At 39.2% G+C, this 24,270-nt stretch overlaps 1 protein-coding gene across 6 annotated transcripts; it reads left to right on the top strand.

The window, feature by feature from the left end:
• Window positions 1-708: 708 nt before the first annotated feature.
• Window positions 709-22,691, top strand: LOC124125745 (multiple epidermal growth factor-like domains protein 10). 6 transcript variants are annotated; one of them, XR_007222366.1, is made up of 14 exons: window positions 709-777; window positions 3,595-3,729; window positions 4,647-4,853; window positions 5,958-6,188; window positions 7,251-7,385; window positions 7,535-7,681; window positions 11,431-11,524; window positions 11,648-11,700; window positions 15,237-15,370; window positions 15,628-15,715; window positions 16,042-16,118; window positions 16,208-16,244; window positions 16,550-16,647; window positions 16,747-16,788. XR_007222366.1 is itself a non-coding variant. In XM_048400609.1 (14 exons), exons 3-14 carry the CDS (start codon window positions 16,585-16,587, stop codon window positions 21,729-21,731), a joined length of 1,305 nt encoding a protein of 434 aa, XP_048256566.1. In that variant the 5' UTR covers window positions 16,042-16,118; window positions 16,208-16,244; window positions 16,550-16,584; the 3' UTR covers window positions 21,732-22,691. The 6 variants fall into 6 exon arrangements, 5 of the variants coding, with proteins under 5 accessions (XP_048256564.1, XP_048256565.1, XP_048256566.1 ...); XM_048400609.1 differs by lacking the exons at window positions 709-777; window positions 3,595-3,729; window positions 4,647-4,853; ... (5 more) ...; window positions 15,237-15,370; window positions 15,628-15,715 and adding exons at window positions 16,969-17,114; window positions 17,621-17,756; window positions 17,979-18,119; ... (5 more) ...; window positions 21,169-21,304; window positions 21,660-22,691 and having other exon boundaries at window positions 16,747-16,872; XM_048400607.1 differs by lacking the exon at window positions 16,747-16,788 and having other exon boundaries at window positions 16,550-16,735.
• The last annotated feature ends 1,579 nt before the right edge of the window (window positions 22,692-24,270 follow it).

Below are 24,270 nucleotides of genomic sequence, written 5' to 3'. Positions count from 1 at the left end.
CTGCACCGGAAAACACCTTCTCTTCACCGCTGCCTCGTGCAATCTAGAATGCAGGATTGTAAAATTCAGCATGTTCCTGTTATAGTTCATGAACATCCTGAAAAAATTCAGTACAGACCAGAGAACCGACTTCATGACGTTAGGAGAGTATTTCAAAAACCACACTCTGCAGATCAAAACAAGCTTGTACTATATATTGTTGATTGTATGATCATCAAACAGTTTTCGACAAGTTCTCATTTCCTTGAGTTAAACTGTAAAAACCCACCAATGGAAATCGATACTACATGATGCTTTATGAATAACATGGAAAGTTTTAGTTTCCTCTATATGTCCTCGAGAATGCTGTGACAGATTATCAGGTGCATCTTCATATCAATATGTTGAGGATATTTATCAGACAGTTAGTAAATGGATTTTGTGAAAGAGATCCATTTTAAGTACAGTCAAACACCGTTGTGTCGAACTTTGCTATGTCGAAATGATGACTATCTCGAAGTAATAGCTTGGTTCCTGCGTATTCCTTCTCTATTCACAATTTTCGGTACTGTCGAACCTCGATCACTCGAATTATTTACGTAGGTCCCTTCAACGTCAACACAACGGTTTGACTGTACTTGTATCAGGTCACTTATCCTAAAATTACAACACGGAAATATTTATAAACTTAAGTCCCGTCGAAACACCATTCAGCCTGCAAACCTCACAGCATAAGGATGGTGGATGTTCTGCGAGTTTTCTGTGCTCTCTTCGTCGGTCTGATTGTTGGTATATCAGGTAATTATCCACGACTTTGTTCAGTGTATCAATGTGTAGATTAAGCCTTTATCTGACGTCAGTAGTCATTATCACGATTTGACGGGATCGCGTCGCGTGAGTAGATTAGCCTTGGTATCTGTAGACTGTCGGTAGCTTGTCCCCCACCCCACACGGGCACACACAATACATGCTGTCAGAATGACAAAACACTCTCCATGAATCTTTGCGGCAAAAGGGATGACTTTGACTTTCGAATAGTCAATTTTCCCTTGATGTCGAGCAATATTCCTTCAGCTCCAGTCCTTGGTGTCTACATTTCACAACGTATGAGGTACAATCAGGCATGATCTTTCTGCCAATATTTGAAGGAGCGTCATACAACTCTTGCTCAGAAGTTGACTGATCAAGGTAATAAAATTCAAGGCCTCAATAAAGCTTTCAAAAAAGTTTAATCGTAGGCATTTACAAATTTGACGCATCTGTGACAAAAATGATGTCAGATGCAATTTTCTATTTTGACTTGAACTATATTTTTCCGTGTCTTTTTGAGGTGAACAGTTGACTTGCCTCTGCATGTGTTTGTGATGGTACAACCCCTTAATGCCGAGAACCAGGCAGGGTAACATCAAGAACCATCTTGTAAAATCGTTTGGTATGACGCACCGTGGATTGAACCATCGGACTTTGACTCTCTGGGCAGACGTGCTATCCACTAGACCACGGAGGCGGTCGATGATGCTTTAACTAACCCTGAAACTAAACCTAAAGCCATACAATAAAGCAAGGAGGAAGTGATATAGGTCCGTGTACACGGAGAATTGTGGCTGTGCTGCGGGTTTTCTCCACTCTGTCCCTCTCTCTTATTGAGGGCACGCCAGGTAAAGATCTTTCGAAAGCCATGTAAACACATTCAGGGTTTCAATATGAAACATAAAGTCGCTATTTACCTCACTTTGGAATGTAGCTGTCTTTAGTTTAGTATTATGGTGACGTTACTGTATGCCTGTTATTGCGATTCACGCAGATATATAGTGCCTTACTTGAATATCTGAAAACACTTAGCTCCATTTTCTTTGTTGTCTTGTGGATATCTCATGTTGGAACAACCTAGATATTGATCGTTGGTATGAGAAATCCCATTGTCCAAAAGGTTAAAAATACGAAATGCTGGTGAATATCCAGTGCTCTGTTGTCAACCGCCACATGACAGTTTTCTAGATATGTGTGAGTGCATATCCAGTACATGACGTCAACCACCACATGACAGTTCCCTAAATTGGTGGTTACATATTTAGCATTTTACCACCAACCACCACCATCGAGTCTGCTATTTCTGTGAAAATTTGAAAGAACATCATACCACTCTTGCTCAAAACGTTTTTGATGAGGGTTACAAAACCCAATGTCGCAGTAAAGCTTTCAAAACGTTTAATGATAGACGGGTGAATGACATTTCCTTAAACGCATCACTGACAGAAGGCATGTCCGATGCAAATCTTTATTTTGACTTTTCCCATATGTTCCCGTGTTTTAGGTGAACACATGACTTGCCTTTGTAAGTGTGTGTGATATATGCCACAGGTGGGGCAGGATACGGTTATCTTTTGTGGTATTGGATTCTAAGGTTGGCCTATCCCCTTTGTTACAGGCAGCTGTCTCGATGGTACATACGGCTACCAGCGTCACTGTCGATATCTGATATAGCACTTCTTTTCCAGGCAGCTGTCCTGATGGTACATACAGCCAGCAGTGTCACTGTCTATGTCTGATATAGCACTTCTGTTCCAGGCAGCTGTCCTGATGGTACATACAGCAAGCAGTGTCACTGTCTATCTCTGAAATAATGATTCTGTTACAGGCAGCTATCCTGATGGTACATACAGCTAGCAGTTACATTGTCTATCTCTTATATAATGATTCTGTTATAGGTAGCTGTCCTGATGGTACATACAGCTAGCAGTGTCACTGTCTATCTCTGAAACAATGATTCTGTTTTTGGTAGCTGTCCTGATGGTACATACAGCTAGCAGTGTCACTGTCTATCTCTGAAACAATGATTCTGTTTTAGGTAGCTGTCCTGATGGTGCATACAGCCAGCAGTGTCACTGTCTATGTCTGATATAGCACTTCTGTTCCAGGCAGCTGTCCTGATGGTACATACAGCAAGCAGTGTCATTGTATATATCTTATATAATGCTTCAGTTATTGGCAGCTGTCCTTATGGTACATGCAGCTAGCAGTGTCACTGTCTATCTCTGAAATAATGATTATGTTACAGGCAGCTATCCTGATGGTACATACAGCTAGCAGTTACATTGTCTATCTCTTATATAATGATTCTGTTATAGGTAGCTGTCCTGATGGTACATACAGCTAGCAGTGTCACTGTCCACCTCGAAACAATGATTCTGTTTTAGGTAGCTGTCCTGACGGTACATACAGCTAGCAGTGTCACTGTCTATCTCTGATATAATGTTTCTGTTACTGGCAGCTGTCCTGATGGTACATACAGCCAGCAGTGTCACTGTCTATCTGAAATAATGATTCTGTTACTGGCAGCTGTCCTGATGGTACATACAGCTAGCAGTGTCACTGTCTATCTCTGATATAATGTTTCTGTTCCTGGCAGCTGTCCTGATGGTACATACAGCTAGCAGTGTCACTGTCTATCTCTGATATAATGTTTCTGTTCCTGGCAGCTGTCCTGATGGTCCATACAGCTAGCAGTGTCACTGTCTATCTGTGAAATAATGATTCTGTTACAGGCAGCTGTCCTGGTGGTACATACAGCTAGCAGTGTCACTGTCTATCTGTGAAATAATGATTCTGTTACAGGCAGCTGTCCTGATGGTACATACGGCTTCCAGTGTGGCTACAGATGTAACTGTCCCGTGACCAGGTGTGATACTCCGGATGGATGCAATTTACAACCCTGTAGCCCAGGGTGGTCAGGGCCAACATGTCAGAAACGTATGTTAGAGACGGTATCATGTCCCTGTAAACGTTAAATCAGTTTCGAGCTACAAATTGTTTGTCGTAATAGAGTTCAAAGAGTATCACCCATTCTCCACAGTGGGTACTTCATGTACATCTCCTGACGGTTACTTTGCATGCAGTTTGCTGATCATGTCTTGTCTGTAACTATCGTAAAGTTGAATTGGCAATAGAAAAGGTACGTTCATATCATGTTGGGGGTCTGCTTTTGTTATGAGCGGTGGCAATGTGTCGGTAGTGCGATGCATTATAAGATGCAGGGTTAATCTGTGAGGATACATCAAGCCACATATCCCGAGGGATAAGCCTGCAGGGAATCTATATACGTTCACTACTAATCTATATCCATGTTCACTACTGATCTATATCCATGTGCACTACTAATCTATATCCATGTTCACTACTAATCTATATCCATGTTCACTACTAATCTATATCCATGTTCACTACTAATCTATATCCATGTTCACAACTAATCTATATCCATTTACCACTAATCTATATCCATTTATCACAAAACAAACAGGGAATAAGATGTTTGTGAATGACGACAATGTTTATGTCCAGGCTAAGTGCATGAGGTACATTTAAAGCCAGTGTCAGTATCCATTACGCGGCGCTGTTTCTCTGTGTGGAATGCAGAGATTGCATATGTCAGATAGAGATTGGCAAAATATCTGTCTATCAGGTCTATTTTTTTCATTATTGACCAATACAATTGTGATGTGTAAGGCCAGATAAAGACAGTTTGCGGACTTATATGTATCAGCATTCACCAGCTATTAGCTACAGTTATTTACGTCCAATAACATATCCTCCGAAAGTCGTTTTTTGTTCAGATTATGACACATGAATTCATTACTCATTCCTTACTTGGTTATATCGTATTGCAGACAATAAAGCACTTAACAAACCCACATCAGCCAGTACAGCCTATCTTCCAGCGGCCAGGGCTGTAAATGGAGACAGAGGAGACGCAAAATATCAACTAGGCTTTCATTCAGGATTTTATGACAGAACTATAACGTATGCATGGTGGAGAGTGGATCTGGGGGAGAGGACACCGATACATGACGTCACCATATACTTCAGGAAGGACTGTGAGTAATCATAGGAACTCCCTGCAAGGAGAGGAGTCCATTGCACGAATCCTAAATAGTAATGATACCAGGTGTTTAAAGCCGTGCGAGACGCGTCCATTCATACTTCTAAGACAGAAAATCATGACGTCACCATACACTCCAGGACAGACTCTCACGAGAATGAAGTCTATTGCAAAAAAATAAATTATATAGAAAAGTCCATTTAAAAAAACCTTGAAAAATATCTTCCAGAAGTAGATTTCATTCTCCGATTTCGACTTATTAGAAGCATGCATCTATGAATTACAGTAAAATAGTGAAGATAAAAGGTGTTCGCTAAAGTTATTATCTCCGTTTGCATTGAAGCTTATTCTTAATATCACTGATATAATTAGTGGCCAGTATAAAATTAATCATTAACAATTTGTCCAATTCGGCCAAAGTCAAAAGTTCAACTAATGTCACTCCTCATCCGTTGTCGAGGTACAAGACAGGTATGTGATGTTTATTCCATCTAGGCATGGATACATATTACTCAATTATTATTATTAATCAAGGTCGTAATAGTGATCTTTCTTTAATATTCGTCCCAATTTCTCACATTCCTTTCCGAAAGTGAATTAATCAATTTAAGAGACACTTGACACTTGAGATTATATGTATTAATTATTTGTATAGGCGAACCAGTTTCGACTACGGCGATCATGGTAAAACTTGATAAGTGCTTATAGTCAGAAGCGAATTATGATATCCAATACTAAACATGACAGGTTAGTGATGGATCATTTGTGAATTGGGGGTTGATAAGATGGCTACGTTCAACACAACCATGTCATAACGAACGAATACTAAACTGGGGTTGGTCCAAAATGTTCATAATTGGACGTGTTTTTACTTCCAATGGACTACAATGTCAGTGCTTGTTGCACAATGAATTCCTTCACAGAACGGTTTGGCAATCACACTGTTCACATCGTAGTCCTTTAAAGACTGTTTGATTGAGCAATGGTCGCATATCCCCCAAAGAAGACTCAAAAAAGCGTTTTTCATCATTCGTAGAGTAAATAGAACAAAACGTCAAATAATGACATAAAGTTCACAGTGGACTTTCACATGCAACAGTCAAAGTACGTCGGAATGGTATCCAGATCTACATAGCTGATACTGACGCCTCCCCCACTGATGGAGTCAACTGCTACAACGTGACAGGGAACAGAGACGGGACGGACATACCTGATGTTTTGAACGTCACGTGTTCTGGCGAAGGGCAATATTTGGTCCTGTACACCAACACTATCAACAACGAGGGTTATGACGTGCCCATCATGGATTTCTATGAAGTTGAGGTTGACGGTAAAAAAAACCATTGCTATATTTTTGTCAAGTTTAATTTTCATAAACTCTACATGTTTTTTTGGTGAACGTTAATTGTTAATTTGTTCTGTGCTGGGAACCGTATACTTACTGAATGATTTATATTCTCCATGCACACTGTCATATTTTGGGTGAAATTTTCATGACTTAATCGAAGTTTGATCTTACGGATCGAAACTGTGATTCAGTTGTTTCTCTTTTCTCCTTTGCAAGTGAAATGATTCGACTAAACTATAAGAAAGTAGATGTGGGGTGGCTTGGTAAGCAGATAATAACATATGTCGAACTAAACCACGGGAATTGTTGAATGTAGTATAATAGTATTAAAACAGAAAATGTCAATATGTTTATGTAACTTCTTGACTGCATCATCAGATAGCAATTTTTACTGCAAATCTTGTAGATGTATATGCTACACAAGAGCACGGTGTTTTGAACGTCACGTGGTCTGGTGACGGGCGCTGTCTGGCCCTGAACACCATCATAAACAACGAACTAAATCATGCCTATAACTGATTTCTGTGATGTATAATTTCACGGTGAAAAACGTTTTCTTGTCTTGTATTTTTATGGTTAAAAATAAAACAAAGAATATTTGTTATAATAAGAGCTGTATAACTACTACTGAATTATTATTCTTGTAACATACACAATTTTGGTGAATTCTGGTTTTACCTAAAATAAGCAATGAGCGATAAATATTGTGCTGGCGTTTGCAGACGTTTGCAATAGCGATGTATTTCTGTGACAATATTTTATGGACCTAGAAAGCTTCAACTACGACACATTAATCTGGAGTATTCGTCTTACTGAGCAAAACACTGTCAGAAACAGTTAAGACTTGCCATGTAATTTTTGTTTGCATACTGTCTTGGCACCAGATGAATCAAGACAACCTAAATAGGCTTGGGTATATTGTCATATTGTATATATCTCTCCAATTATATCTGTCCAAAATAACATTATTTCAAATTTGTGAACGTGCATAGAGTGTTCAGTGACATTGAACGTGTGTTCGTTCATGTATTAAATTCCTTACAGTGTGCAGTCCTGGTACTTTCGGTGCTGACTGTGCCAACTACTGCAACTGTGACGGCGACGTGTGCGACTACGTGAGCGGCGTCTGTCCTGGTGGAGTCTGTCTTCCTGGCTGGGCAACAGAAACGTGTGATACAGGTCAGTTCAAGTACATCGTTTCTTAATAAAGGCAATGTCCACGTGCTATTTGAATAATTTAGTCATTCAAAATATCAACAAACGAGTAACACTTGTCAAATGTCATACGCCTCGTTAGGGTATCACAATACGTTTGCGTTTTCTTTCAGTGTGTGACCTTGGCTACTATGGAGCCAACTGTAGCAATGATTGCCTGAATAGGAACTGCAAGGGCGACAACTCTAGCTGTGACCGCGAGACAGGGGAGTGTGTTGGAGGCTGTAGTGCAGGATGGGATGGAACAGACTGTACTCACAGTGAGATAACTTTACACCCCTCAGCTGTACACAAACAGCTTTTTATGTTTGCTTGAAGAAATTATCAAAGAAAAAAACTTATATATTATTTTATGGTTAAGGGCTTAAAATATGCAAGTATTGTGCGTTTGTGATTTGCCAGGCACGCACACACATACACATATACCATACGTAGATTATACGCCCCAACACACACACACACGCACACACACACACACACACACACACACACACACACACACACACACACACACACACACACACACACACACACACACACACACACACACACACACACACACACAGGGGTGCATTTATCCTCACCGACACTCAACATAAGTGTTACAAGTATAACATTGATCACAAGAAGAAAAACTACAATTCTCAAGCATAATGACATACGTGCAGAAAAGCGCACACAGAATCAAGTGAGTGACAAGCGTCTTTGGAACATTTGATCAATTAGCTTACAAAGAGTATAACATCCGTTTTCACATCTGAGTAATGTTATAAATTTCTCGGTTGAAGATAAGTTTTTAAAATCTGGCATACATTCACACATAGCGTTCATTACATCATAACGTAAATCATCATACATGTAACAATCAATTAAGAGGTGGACCTCAGTCTCTACTGAGTTAAAACAAAAAGGGCAAGTTCTATCGTGAAGGGGGACAGGGGGACGACTGTACCTCATTTTTCAATGTTAATGGGGAGGCTGCCACTGCGTTCAAGTGCCAAATATTTTCTGGTGTTTCTATGGATATAATTTGATAAGACATAGGGCTCAGGCGCTAGATCCTTCTTAAGCAATCTATAGGTCCTCAGCTTATTACCATTAGGGTTATTAGCATCATTCCACAGCTCTGAAAACCAAGCAGTTTCATCCACTTGAAATAATTTTTGCTTAATGAGAGTGAACTGGCCACGTTTATGTCGATGATAATCATTTTAATGATTTGACAACATACATTCTCGATTATTTAATTACAAAGAAATAAATGGGTGACACTATTATTCACTAAAAGAATAATAAGGCCTCAGGTGTGGATGAATTGAAATTATTATTATTTCCTTATCTTGAACTGATATTCAATATTATGCTTGGAACTCCGTACTTTCCTGAGAATTGGTCTCTTGCCATTATTATTCTGCTTCACAAAGAAACAACTGTGACTGATACAAATAACTATAGAGAAATTGTGCTTCTAAATGTATTTAGTAAAGTGTTGACATGATCGTTAATACACGTTTTGTGCTTTGGGCAGACACATTTGAAAGAGTCAACGAGTCACAATCTGGATTTAGCTAGGTTTATTGCACAATTGATAAATTTTTCGTTTTACAGTCAATTATATTAAGGCATCTAACAGCAAAGGGTGGCCGTATATGCCGTATTTGTAGATTTTGCGAAAGCATTTGACTCTGCCACAGAGATAAACTCATTTGAAACAAATGGAGTTAATAGCAAAATTGGGTAATTATTTTGCCGTATCTACCCTAATGTAAAGATTTGTGTGTGTAAGAACAACACTGTATCAGATTCGTTTGCTCGTTATATTGGTGTTTGCCAAGGATGTATGCTTAGTTCTTTCCTCTTTATACATGCATTGTACAAATGGTATGTAGATACACCCTGATTCAGTAAAATGACTTCGTTGTTTGTTTGCCGATAAAATTACAAAAAAACCAAAACATTTGGACTTGAATCCTTCCATGATTAATGGAAACTCTCTGTGAATGTTAACAAAAGAAAAGTAGTCATATTCAAACGTAGTGGCAGATTATCGCGAGGGGCAACCTCTAGATGTCGTTACATTTTATAAATACCTTGGTGTCCATTTTACTAACAGATTGCCAAGGCCTATGCATATTCATAGGGCTGCTTTACATTTTAAAAACATGTTCATTGGCATTTATCTTAAGCAACTTGCAAATGTAACTTCCAATACATTTTGCAAAATCCTCGACACTAAAATTAGCCCAAATTGTGATGAATAGAGCCGAAATGTGGGGATTGAGAAATATAGATGCTATTGAAACGATTACTTTATATTCTTGTAAGAACTTTCTTGGTATTAAACCTATCACTCCAAATGTTTTGGTATATGGTTAATGTGGAAGATGCCCATTGTACACAGACGCTCACACAAAGGTTAATAAATACTGGTTAACATTACTTCATATGCCAAATTCAATATTTCCAAAGAAATCGATCGTCAAGGGACATCTAACTTGGCATCGTATGTCAACAGTTAATTAATTCAACTGGGTATAGTTTTGTGTGGACTGAACAAAATGTAGTTATGCCAAAGCGAGATATTATTGACTTCATAAATATTTTAAAAGACATGTTCTTCCGAAAATGGTTATCTACTCCACTTTTGTCCAATAAATTAATCACTATTATAAACTTATATTGAGAGCACTATTTGTTTGAATAGATTCAAAGAAATTCCGAGTCTTATTAGCTCGATTTAGATGCAGCTCTTGCGATCTCCTTATTGAATCAAGTAGACACTGCAGTATGCAGAGAGAAGCCAGAATCTTTCAAGTGCGTAGTTTTAATAACATAGTAGAAGAATATCACTTTTTACTTGTTTGTACGTGTTTTGTTGACATAAGAAACCAATTCATTAATGGTTATTTTTTCAAGGATCCTCACTTATATAAACTTTGCTTACAACTGAAAACTAAAAACATACTGGTTGTTCAGTAGCTGTATTCATCACACAGCACGATGGTCATTTTATCAAACATCAAATCTTTTCCTCTATGATAGATAGTATGCCCACACTTTTACATCGTGAGATTTCAATTATTACATAATCTTCAAAAGATTGCTGGCATAGACTTTTACCACACACGCGCAGAGTATTTTTCTTTTTCTGACGTGTGCTGTGAAAAATAGGCGTTGGTTCAGGTGATTTACGTACGCATGAAATATATTCATAATCGAGAATTATGTATTGAATATCTGCCAAAATATATTCAAAAGGGCGTAAAAGTCAAATTAGGGACAATAATACATTGGTAAATGATAACTGGAAATCAGTGATGATGTATGTCCTGCTCTTCCGGTAACACCTACCACTCACACAATTTAAATTAAAAAAATGTTGCCTAAGGCCGCACAGCAGTACTTATGCCATACGACGACGGTCCTATGATGGTCCAATGATGGAGAAATAAACGATTGTGCCTTTGGAGTTTTCCCTTGAGTTACAGTTGCCCTGACGGAATGTATGGTGTTGGGTGTCTTATGGAGTGTTGGAACGTTAACTGTCTCGGTGATCAGTTTGTAACAAGAATGATGGGTCCTGTTCAGGCGGGTGTTCGGAGGGCTATGGAGGTGACGTTTGTAAAACAGGTTATCAATATTTAACAACAATACGACCGACCCTTACTGAGGGGCAAATTACCCTTATATATTTATGAATGCCATGAACACGATGCTTTATATATTTCAATGTGCATGTGTAGTTCTATGGTATAACGGAATGATATCTTTTCATTTAAAATTATATATCAATACCACTGGGGCCCATGCACGATTTAAGAAAAGAATACCTATGTTCCCCGAACCACGGGATCCGCCACAATTCTATGGTCTATATCTGTATAAATGTATATTTGTTACATCAGGGAACGAGCATCGCTGGCCAACGTAACGATTATGTTAAATAAAACATGTTCCACGAAGGGTGCTTCTTTAAAAACAACATTCTCTCATTCATTTATCCTTTCAGAGAGTCACCACAAGCTGTTGATCAGCGCTGTTGTTGGAGGAGCGGCGTACCTGTTGTTGATCATCGCTGTCTCAGCTGCAGCTGGTGTTTGTTGGTAAGATGAACGGACACTGATATAGTCCAAGAGTACTAAACTGCATACGTTGATACACGTAAAGACAAACCCTCCAGCTGGTCATTAATTCAACTGGATTTCATTAAACGCTTATGTTTCTAGGTGCACAAGAAAGAACAGAACAGGCTCCAACCGTTTAGCGCATCATTCACAAGGTAACACATATTTTTGTAATAATTTAATAATTTAATTAAATTCTAATTTCGTACGTGTGTGTGTGTGTGTGTGTGTGTGTGTGTGTGTGTGTATGTGTGTGTGTGTGTGTGTATGTATATATGTGGATGTATGTACGTATCCTGTCATAGCCTCATAAGTTAATTGAATTCGTAGTTTCGTATGTATGTATGTATGTATGTATGTATGTATGTATGTATGTATGTATGTATGTATGTATGTATGTATGTATGTATGTATGTATGTATGTAGAACCAAATTAAAAACTTCACAATCCTAAAATTTTAACATTTTGACCAGTTATCATTGTGGGCCCTTATTATGTATTTAAACAGTAATGGCCACGTATTGTCTTCAGATAATACCCGTTGTTGTGCAGGTGAATCGATCAAAATCATGTGCACAGCACTATAGTGGCAAAAGTGGTTTTACACGTGCAACTGGTCACGTGGCCATAATACCGCACGTGTTTCAGCCATACTTGTTAGCAGTCATTAACACAAAAAAAGAAAAACACAAGATTACAAAAGTCTTTACGGCCATTTGTCATGCCACGCCTTTCAAATGTTCAACGTGAACGTGCCATCGGCATGTTGCAGACAGGAACGTCCGTAGCTGAAGTCGCAAGGACGATGGGTTGTAGTCGAAGGACTGTTTATGATTTACAGACGCGTCTACACAAACGGGTACCACCGCTGATCGCCCTCGGCCACGTCGACCACGTTTGACGTCACATGCAGAGGATCGTCAGATTGTCTTACGTCACCTCCGTAACCGATTTTTGACGGCTACATCAACCAGAAATGAACTGTTTAGGGGTAGACTGAGTGCGCAAACTGTTCGAAACCGTCTGATAACTGCTCACCTTCAAGCACGACGGCCATACCGCGGGCCGATTCTGACTCATTTACACAGACGTCAACGTCAATTGTGGGCACAGCGACACTTACGATGGACTCAGGGGAATTGGAATCAAGTCGTCTTCAGTAATGAATCCCGATTTAATCTTCGATTTGCTGATGGTAGGGCGAGGGTGTGGAGGCGCCGTCATGAACGTTACGCCCAGTGTTGTGTACAGGAAGTTGACAGATTTCGAGGCGGAAGTGTCATGGTGTGGGGTGCTTTCTGTGGCAATGCACGTTCCAGGCTTCTTGTCATCCGTGGCAACCTGAACGCTGCTGCTTACCGCGACCAGGTACTGGCACCAGAACTTCTGCCTTTTATGGCAGCACATGGACCCAGTTTGATCTTCCAACACGTTAATTCCAGACCCCACACAGCAATTTCGACAAGAATTTTTCTTAAGAATGCGGGAGTCAACGTCATGGACTGGCCGTCAAGGTCTTCTGACCTCAATCCCATCGAACACGTCTGGGATGCTCTTGGCAGAAGTCTGCGCACTCTCTAGAACCAACCACAGAATTTGCAAGATCTTGGCACAATTTTGCAGCAACAATGGCGTCGTCTTCCCAATCATGTGTTCACAAGCATCACAAGGTCCATGCAGAGGCGTTGTGTGGCAGTTGTCAACGCACATGGTGGCCATACACGCTACTGAACTTGTGTGCCATCAGATTCTCGTGCTTGGGACTTATGATTTAAACTGTTGATGCTATTACCGAATACCGTAGGTGCTTGGAACAAATTATGGTTACCGCCGTTAATTAAAATCCTTCTTTGGACATTAATGATTAAAAATTACCTTCTCTGATACATTTGTCCGTTGTATATCAGATATGGGATAACTTTTAGAAATGTGAAGTTTTTAATTTTAATTAGGATATGTATGTATGTATGTATGTATGTATGTATGTATGTATGTATGTATGTATGTATGTTTGTATGTATGTATGTATGTATGTCTATACATATACTCTTCAAAACAAGAAACTTGACATAGATGTAAAACCACTTTTTGCCAAATATCTAAAATAATTACGTTAAATGAGAACCAAATAAGTCAAACAGAAAGATGATGTGTCTATAATTAGCGAAAACACATGCAAAGCACATAAACGCAGCGTTTGGGGATCAATGTTACAGCTTCATCCAAACGCAACCGCCTGTAAAAAAACGTGCAGCACAGGATTCTGCATTTAGGCATGCAGGCCCCCCTGCTGAATGGGTATAAAAATCACATCAACGGCTGTTCATACAGTCCTTATAACGGCAGTATAGGCGGTGACAGAATGCCAAGACTGAATGCAGCTCAACGGAACAGCGCCATTGGGAGATTACAAGCTGGAGCAACTCAGCAAGAAGTGGCCAGGCACTTTGGCGTATCCAGACAGACAATCTCCGCACTGTGGACCCGATACAACAACACCAACAGAGTTGACCACAGACCAAGTTTAGGAAGACCAAGGGTGACAACCAAGCACAAGGTCGATACATCCGGCTGCGACACCTCCGAGACCGCACTACCACAGCCACGTCTACAACCACACAGACCCCTGGGGTACGCAGAATATCAGATCAAACGGTACGCAACAGACTGAGGGAGGCTGGACTTTTTTCACGAAGACCTGTTCGACGTCATGTATTGACCCCACGTCATCTGGCGGACCGTCTGCTTTGGTGCAAACAGAGGGTTAGATGGACACGTGCAAGGTGGAGAAATGAACTGTTTACTGACGAGTCCCGTTTCCTACTCACACGTGTTGATGGGCGCGCACGTGTTTACAGACGTGCAGCAGGTTGTCCCATTTGGCGGCGGGGGTGTCATGGTATGGGCCGGAATTCATCACGGTGGTAGGACGCCTCTCGCATTGACAGGTGTGCGTTACAGAGACTTGATCCTACAGCCTTACGTTCTTCCTCACGTCAACGTTCATGGCGGACAGTTCCAGCAGGACAACGCTCGACTACATATTGCACGTGTTTGTCAGGACTTCTTACAGCACAACATCAAGACATTACCTTGGCCAGCCCGGTCACCAGATTTGTCCCCGATTGAGCATCTGTGGGACGAGTTGGATCGACGCGTTCGCAGAAGGAATCCACCGCCCCAAACACTTCCGGCGCTTCTTGATGCACTTCAGGATGAATGGCAGCACATCCAACAGCGTGTTATTGACAACTTGATTGCATCTATGGGTCGTCGTTTTCAAGCGGTGATTGATGCACGTGGTGGGCACAACCGATACTAACATTTTTAGTACCCCTGTGACATTAACTGTATCGTGTAAGTGTGTCTGTCTAGGTGACACGATTAATGTTTTGAACATTTTGTACATTGATCTGCAAACAGTGTTTCAATTATGGTTTCTGTGTCCAATTTTGAAAGAATCGGATTATATTACATTTTGAAAGTCAGTGTCAAGTTTCTTTTTTTGAAGAGTATATATATTTGGGTGTCTGGATGTGTTGGTGTGCGTGTGTATGTGGCGACAAGTACATCTTTACTTATCATTATCATATCAATCCTGAACTAATTAGAGACTCAGCTCCTATTTCTTCCTCTGACTAAAAACATGAGTAACGTAAGTATCACACTGACTGAAGCAAACTCTTTCAGGAACTCCGAGAGCAAATCACAATTACGAAAACCATGGCACATCCGAACGGTCCACCGAAGTGGAGGTGGACAAACTGCATGACAAGATCAGGGAGTTGTTAGAGGAAGCTGGTGGTGTTCACAGTGAATTCCACGTAGGCACTATATATTGGTAGTATCATATATGATGAAAAAGATAGCTTTTTCAGGAATGATATATCGATGTGACTCCTTTATTTATCGCAATACTATAATCAATTACCTATTAATGGATAAAAAATGTAAGGTAAAAATTGACAAGGTTTTGCATTATCAGGAATCTAAGTTCAAAATATGTATCTTTCATTGTTTGAAAGAAACTTCCGTTTGATCACACATGTAGTTCCAGATAAATCCTGCAAAAATGTTCCAGCGACTTTCTGTTGGTGCCAATCGACCTCAGCTAAGATCTCGACGGAAGGGAAACAGAGCCAAAAACCGTTATAAAGACCTCTATCCTTGTAAGTAATGCCATGCACAATGTTTGTGGGTCTGCATATAGGTATAAACTGGGAACCATTGGTCATTGGGCATGAGGCGTTTCTTGTTACAGCACGTTACTGGCTGATCTGTAACAAAGAAGATACGTTATTTTGTGAAGCGATGCACATACTTGCATATGAAGCCAGCAGACTAAAAAACATCTCGCAAATGTTTCCATCGATTACTTTTACATTTTTACAAAGTTACAACATATCACTTTTGACTAAATGCGTCTCTTACCTTAAGCATCTAAACATGTTTATTCTGATTTAAGACTTAACTCATTTAAGACATTACATTTCAGATGATTTCAACCAAGTACAGCTGACGAAACTGCACAGTGATCCTCTCTCTACCTATATCAACGCTAACTACATCAATGTGGGTTAATGATTAAACACTTGCACAATTAGTGAAATGAGACAACACACATATAAACAAACGACTAATTGACAACATATCCATTTCAGGGATATTTCAAACCTCAAGCGTACATTGTGACTTAAGGTATGTGTAACATTCTTTCCTGTAACGGTGCTCCATTGATTTTAATTCAAAGCACGGAAGTGTGATATTAAGATGTTTTATCATGCCAGCACAGCACAGATTAAGTACCTCCCACATTAAGCTGAAATGCCGTGATATGGAATAATGTTCAAAGTGGCGTTAAACTCACTCACTCAAAGACACAGCAGATTTATTGATAGTTATGAATTTACACTATCCTTCCATGTTCATCCTGATGCATAAGTAAATGCAAAATGGTATCAACTTTAATGATATGCATAACCTGATGCTAACCTCTTGCCCAGGGCCAAAACAGACAACTGTTGACGACTTCTGGCGAATGGTCGTTGAGAAGGGGATAACTAGAGTGGTTATGCTGACCAACCATGTAGAGAAGGGCGTGGTAAGCCATGTTGCACGAACACTACACATGTTTATATCCTCACTATGTCTGAACCGTGGATGTGTATAAAACAATTTGATGTCTTATTTTCCACTCTAGGTCAAATGTGAAACTTACTGGTTGGACGGAGATATTCTTGATGTGGGAGGATTCCTGATTTCTGTCACCCAGAAGCTACAGAGATCTCACTGGACCTTCAGGAAAATAAACGCCACGTCTAGAGAGGTACCAGATTATGTAACCGTCGGAGTTGTCGGAATTTTTGATGTAATACAAACAAAGCAGTTGTTTGCTATGTTAAATGTTTTTATTTATGTGTAGACTGGCGAAAGTCTTGTCGTGAATCACTTCCACTTTACGGTGTGGTCGAATGACAGCACCGCAGATGAACTCGCCCTGGCGGAGTTTGTGTTCCGAGTAAGAAGAACGCCCGACCCGAACAACTCCCCCTTGCTGGTTCACTGTAGGTAAGTGGCATTGTCTGGATGTGCAATCACGATGTCACCTATTGTTTGTATGATATCTGTAGATGTATCAGAACATCAGTGGAACAGTCCCCTCCGTCCTGACTCTCCCACAGCCTCAAAGATGGAAACACTTAAAAAACATCCGCGGTCGTGAAATGTTACAATCTACTAGGTAAAGTCAAATGTTCTCCAACACTAAACAATCTCAAGACCAGCCTAAAACACTGTTGGTTAAAACGTTCTGCTGTCGTATGAGACTTTCATTTATCTTGTCAAAGATTGTCTGTATGTATATGGCTTCAACCTATCATTTTGAATTATCAAGGTCTACAGTTCAAACTACCCTTGTTTCAAACATTCTGCTGTCACTGGGAACTTTCATTTATGTTGTCAAAGGTTGTGTGTGTGTATGTATATGGCTTCAAACTATCATTTTGAATTATCAATGTCTACTGTACATGGGGGTTCATTTAATGCCTCACTTGGTCATTTGCCTTTATCACCAGCGCTGGGATCGGCCGAACAGGGACATATATCGCTGTGGATTATCTGCTGGATCAGGGTTTCACTGATCACAAAGTGGACGTGTTCGGGGTTGTGAATACAATGCGACAGCAACGCCACAATATGGTACAGAATGAGGTAAATAATTGATATCTGTTTTGAATATAATGTAAATTCAAGGCTGAAATGATTATTACTATTATATTCACTAAAATATGATTTTGTACAGTTGTCACACCATATACAAGTTTACCTTTAACTGACCTCAGGAGTTTTGGAAAAGATGGGATATGGGGCAGCAGTTTGTATCAAAATTACTTTGTTCTCATGTAAAGCCATTAATTGTATTATATGTCACAGAGTCAATACCTGAGCGTGTATACCACTCTGTGTGAAGCACTCCTGGTCGGGGATACGGCCTTGCCCGTGGCAGTATTTGAGCAAGGAGCTGGTCAGGGTACATTCACTATGGGGAACATCACAGTACCTCAACTAATACAGGTGATAATAATAATTTCCAAAATATTCTTAATTGTCATTTAGATCCATTGATGCAGTAAATTTATGTTTTTAATAACTTCACATTATATCATAATTGGTATGAATTTGATCACCTGGATTTGTCTGTGTATTGACAATGGTTTTATATATATTTACTATTCAGAAACTAGGAAGAGAAAAAGGAAATGCCGAATCAGGTAAGAATAGCGGAACAACACTTGTCACTCTCAGTCATGTTTAGGTAAGTCATATACACATGCATGTCCTCACGTTCATTTTACGAACACTGTTGAGATAATTACACATGCATCTCCTTGTTCCAGGAGGCAGCTACAGGAACATTGTGTATATAATTAACACATGAATCTCCTTGTTCCAGTAGGCAGCTACAGGAACATTGTGTATATAATTAACACATGAATCTCCTCGTTCCAGAAGGCAGCTACAGGAACATTGTGTATATAATTAACACATGAATCCCCTTGTTCCAGAAGGCAGCTACACGAACATTGTGTATATAATTAACACATGAATATCCTCGTTCCAGAAGGCAGCTACAAGAACATTGTGTATATAATTAACACATGAATCCCCTTGTTCCAGAAGGCAGCTACAAGAACATTGTGTATATAATTAACACATGAATCTCCTTGTTCCAGAAGGCAGCTACAAGAACATTGTGTATATAATTAACACATGAATCTCCTTGTTCCAGAAGGCAGCTACAAGAACATTGTGAGGGTGAACGGGGGAGCTGATGCTCTAACAGTCATGATGCCAGTATGTAAATGTAAAGGATCTAAATATGATACGTATGTGTGTTAGGGTAGGAACGTTTAAATTAGATGCAATCTGTATCTGGGATAACTTTCTATTAAGATACATACTGTTGTGAGTGCTAGTCCTTATCACAGAATAGTTGAGTTAAGTGCTTGTTATTACACGCAAGTTTCGCAATATCAAAAGTGAATAGTGAATTCGGTTAACGCCACTTGCTAGTAACAGTTTGCAGTTATAAACCGGCGTGTCAGATTCATATGGTATATAAATCCAAAGGGATGCAGATGTATACTAATTTGATTCAACTATCGAGAACAACATGGCGAATCTGGTAAACGCAACTAAGATCAACCCAACTCACTCACCAACACGCTTGTTTATACTTAATATGTGATTCAGTCTCGGCATAGGGGCTGTCCCTACCAAATAACTATTGAACTTTCAATCCTGTTCTTGAACATTTCAGTCCCGACTCTCTCTGAAAGGATACCTAGTAACTGAAGCTCCCTCCGTCACCACGGCGGCTTCGTTCTGGGAACTCACAACTAGCCACGACTCTTCTACAGTCATAGTTCTACCAAAGTCACAACAAGTGAGACACCTTTTCTCTTCTTATAGTGTGAGCCTAGTTGAAAGTCTACCACACTGACAATAGTTTCAGCTGAATAGACCGTTCTCATTAGGGTAATGAGTGAGCCTGTATATGTGATTTAGTACACACATACATACATCAAGTTTCTGCGTTGATCCCAATGCATTTAATTAGTTGAACTTTAGTAGGCCTTTGTTGGTATAGAGATACGCTATCCCTGACAGCAGACAGCAGACAGCAGACAGATGACTTCAAGCAATGGCTTCTCTACCCCCACTGCTCTACAGCAGACAGATGACATAAAGCAATGTTGGGTTGGTTTACAAGTACATTGTAGGTGTTCCTGGGTATAGTACTAGACTTCCTCCACTACTCTACAGCAGACAGATGACATAAAGCAATGTTGGGTTGGTTTACAATAGAGCGTGTTTAGGAGTAAGGGACTCAACACCACCTAAGTATAAGGTTTCTTCCTGGTTGAAATAAATTATGAATAAAACTAGATAAGAAGATAACCGAAAAAGTCATTCGGTGTCATAGTAACACAAGGTCTTTCGTTTTTCAGGGAACTATGTTGAAGATGTGTGAATTATCAGATACAATTGTGTCGTTTACAAGACTTTAAAACATCTGTGCTATTGACTTATTAACCATGTCAACAAACAGATGCTGCCCTGTTTCCTGCCACCTTTGGGGTCCAGCCTCCACTTGACTCCAGTGAGCGTGGAATGTTCCTCGAAATATGATATCAGTCCTGACATCGTTTTGATAAATGTGGAAAGAAAACTGGAGGTAGTATAAATTGATTTTGAATGAATATCTCAGTTAAGTAACAAAGACAAATGACTCTCAGTCAGTATGAAATTCAATAAAGTTCAGATGTTCAATAAATACATATTACATATATAGAGAGATGGACATGTTTCCATGTTATAACTACATATTACTGCAATGTCCTGATTTCACGAGGAGCAGTACCATATATCCAACACAATACTTGAGAAGGTTTGTATGTAAATTGCATATCATTACAAATTCATGATTTCACTGGGAAAGGTAGCCTACGGTATTATAGGGCGTTTTAACATTAGGCATTGTACTTTAAGGGTGACGTTTCCTCTCGGCCAGTGCGCGTGTATCTGCTGAAGACCATCAACCCAAGAGTTGTCCTTGACCTTGTGGCAGAGATGGAGTCACGAGGTGGAGCAACAACGGCACAGCCAGTTACAATTATGTTTGGGTAATTATGTACTGGGGATTTGTGGATATAATATATTCGGTTTTGTTGATAATGTATATTTTGCTGTTGTTAACATGTCATAATGATTAAGAACACAGCCAGTTACAATTATGTTTAGGTATTTATGAATAAGGGATTTGTGCAAATAACATATTCAGCGGGGTCGGTATTTTATATTTTACTGTTGATAATTACGGATACGTATTTCAGAAGTACATACTTTCCTAGAAAATATTCACAGCAGGCTGTATCAACTGGGCCAGGTAACTTTTATGAAACTCTTTCACTGTGTATGAAATTGAAACAATACATACATTCGACCGATGTATTGGATAATGCAGTTACTAATTGTCCTGATTGATCAAGAAATTCACATTGAACTTTTGTTATTTCTCCTCTATAAAATATCAAAGCAAATAGTCATTTTATATTTTCAGTGAGGGCGAAAGGCGAATGGCGACGTTGTTCTGCATCCTCAGCAACATCGTGCAGGGCATGAAGTACGACAACGAGGTGGAGATCTACAACAACATCAGGCGACTGGGGCATCTGCATGTCAACGATCTCACACAGGTACATGTAGGGACGGTGTGCCATGAAAACACAGGGATTAATGAAGTGCCACTTACGTCTTACACTTCGAAAATATACTCATATTGTACACGTCAAACGTTGAAGGAACTAAAGTGTATTGCAACAAAACTTGAATAAATTGTAACCTTTACTTTCCTCATAGTAACTATTGTTAATTGTTCGCTTTATTGGCTGGAAATTCTCGTAAATTTGACTTTTGTACTGACTGAACAAGTAAAACCACCAAACCAAAGCATAATGACGCAAATGTGATTTTTTTATGAGCCATTGCAAATTTGAAATTAAGGACAAGGCCATTTGTCTATGTAGTACATTTACCACTCTGTGTTTGCAGGATGAGATATCCGTTTGTTACGACCTGGCCTCGACCTATCTAGAGACGGAGAATGTGTACGCCAACATGTGAAGCACACCATCTGTAAAACACATTCCACGTACACTGTTGGGCTTCGCTGTCTAATGTCTTTGTGATGAAGAAATCTTATCTCGTTATGTTGGGTCAGATCAGCATAAGGAATCGTTAAATATGTAACCCTTGATGTAGCAATCTACACATCACGTTACTCAACATCAAGGTAACTGCAACAGAATATCTAGACATCCACTATACCACTATATTTAATGTGTTTATAGTCCAATGATTAGTTAATTGAGAGTAGTTTGCTTCTTTGTCCAGATTGAAAAAATTGGATATTGAAATACTGTATGTGTTGTATGTTCAGAAAGTAGACGCTGTAGTAACTGTAAGAGAACATGTATGAAGCTATTTCAGGGATGTTACGGGATTACTTAATAATTGGTATTGACGTGTTTGTAAATAATCATGACTTTTCTTTACACATTGCAGCAATTGAATTTTATATATGAATAATATATGATTTGATTTGTGTGTACATTATTTCATAGTGATGAAATATACTGTCACATGCACCACTTGATTTATTGATCTTATATGACTTTGTTTATGGATTTGAACGTTTACAATTTCCACCATGTGGATGCTATTATGTTATTGCGTACTACTAAACGTCACAGATTATGCTTGTTACGGTGTTTAAGTTTATCATCAGAATAGACGACATGTAATATCACATTTTATGACTGCTCTCATGCCAATAGTTTCTCATTGTATTTCAGTTGTTTCTCTGCTTATGATTTCAACTGTTTTTCGGTTTAACTCTTCACATATAACTTGTTATAACATTTAATCAGACGCCATCTATAGACATGTGCCATTTCAGAGATAGCTTATGATTATGGAAAGGGTTTTGTCGTGTCATTGATTGGAATTCAAAGGATTGATGTTTAAAGGTTATCTTTCCAACATGAATGTATTTACTTTATTGCTTTGTATTAAACACCAACTTCAGTACTTACTGTGTTGTGTATCTTGTTTCCTCGCTCATGCTCCACGGCTGAGGTAGTCGGACAACCTTTTATATCATCTTACACTATGTAAATACAAGTCAGGTGCGGGTGATGTGTCTATTTCCAAGATAATGTCGAATTGTAACAAACAGGAAGATGGAAGTTTCTTTTATCAATTCCCTATTTGACTACTTGTACCATATGTTCCCGTATTTGATCACGTAAACATGTGACTTGCTTTGCATGTATCTGTGACAGATGTCACCGGTGGGGCAGGATACACTCACCTTTTTGATAACGCCTGGTGGCATCACTCTTTGATATTTTTGGCATCACTACTTTTGCTAGACTCTAAAGCCTGTTGACATGTCCATTTCTTTTTTGTACTCGATCTCAAAGCTCTTAATCCACTCCGAAAGACATTCAACGGGTTCATCTCTTCGTTTGGCCCCCGGCTCCACAAAAACAAAAATAAATAAATAAAATATACACAGAGATATATACTACTCAAAAGAAGTTAGGGATCAGCAGATTCTTTCAAATTACTATTGTTAATCTGTAATGGCATGAGGGATACACCATAGTAATAGAAAAGCATTGGGTGGTCCTTAACTTCTTTTGAGTAGTATATATTCCTCGGTCCAGCAAATGTCCCACTAATTTCCTGTATTAAAGATTAACCATAATCCTTAATATAATCAAGTACAAACATTCTTTATTTTCCCAGAAAACATTTGAAACATGTGGAATTAATACTATTTGGATTCTCAAAAACTTAAAGAATTTGCTTGAAATTTTTTTTGCAGTCTCAGAAAGAACAAAGTTCAATTCAAACATTTGATATCCAACTTTGTACACCGATATCCCCCACGAGTAACGAAATTCTGTGATCCATGGTGCTTTTGTAACAAAAAGTATGGACTATAGACTTTTCACTTAAGCTACATGAACTGGTATACTGATAGGTAAAAGACCCGTTCATGATAAGTACGGCAGGCTGCTCGAAGCATATCGTTAGCGCCTGTATTCAAAATATGTGTTAATATAGATCAACTCGCTGTTAAGAGGATAACTAAACACGTCATCTTTACGACTTGAATGTTTGATCTTTCATTTTGTAAATGACAGCGGAACCACAGCAAGATAAGCGTTACTTGTTTCGTATATATCGTGACAGGAGTAGGAGTGCCAACAATATATGCAGTCTGTTATATCCCTTTGGCTCTTATTTTTTGAGCTATCATTTTACATATTTGTCCCCAGTTATCAGTTTCTGAATTCTGCATGTATCTCGTTTCTTTTGTGTTTCAGGTACTTTACAGTGCACACAGGGAGTTATTTGCCACACTTGAATGAAGTATGCTTGGATGTCCTGTCAAAAATGATAATATTGTACATCATCGCCATGAATAATTGTTATACTAAATGTACTTTGTTTGGTGAAAAATCACAAAACGACACAGACAGTGACCGTGAAATATGTCAGTGTACGCAATGTCCGATAAACAAGGAAGTAAACATACTACGATACAATCAGATTGATCTCCGGTGGCTACCCTGTCTCACAATACTTTGGC

This window comes from Haliotis rufescens, unplaced genomic scaffold (assembly GCF_023055435.1).
Source record: "Haliotis rufescens isolate VD_foot unplaced genomic scaffold, xgHalRufe1.0.p SCAF_2, whole genome shotgun sequence".
Taxonomy (NCBI): Eukaryota; Metazoa; Mollusca; class Gastropoda; order Lepetellida; family Haliotidae; genus Haliotis; species Haliotis rufescens.
Note: the sequence above shows the minus strand (reverse complement) of the source record. Positions and strands in the feature narration are given on the sequence as shown.

Bases quoted from the DNA above. Each gene is read 5' to 3' on its own strand.
- LOC124125745 (XM_048400606.1), top strand. From the start codon at position 16,492: ATGCAAAATGGTATCAACTTTAATGATATGCATAACCTGATGCTAACC. The intron at 16,873-16,968 runs GTACCAGATTAT...ATTTATGTGTAG, and splicing joins TAAACGCCACGTCTAGAGAG to ACTGGCGAAAGTCTTGTCGT. The intron at 20,284-20,597 runs GTAGTATAAATT...TTGTACTTTAAG, and splicing joins ATGTGGAAAGAAAACTGGAG to GGTGACGTTTCCTCTCGGCC.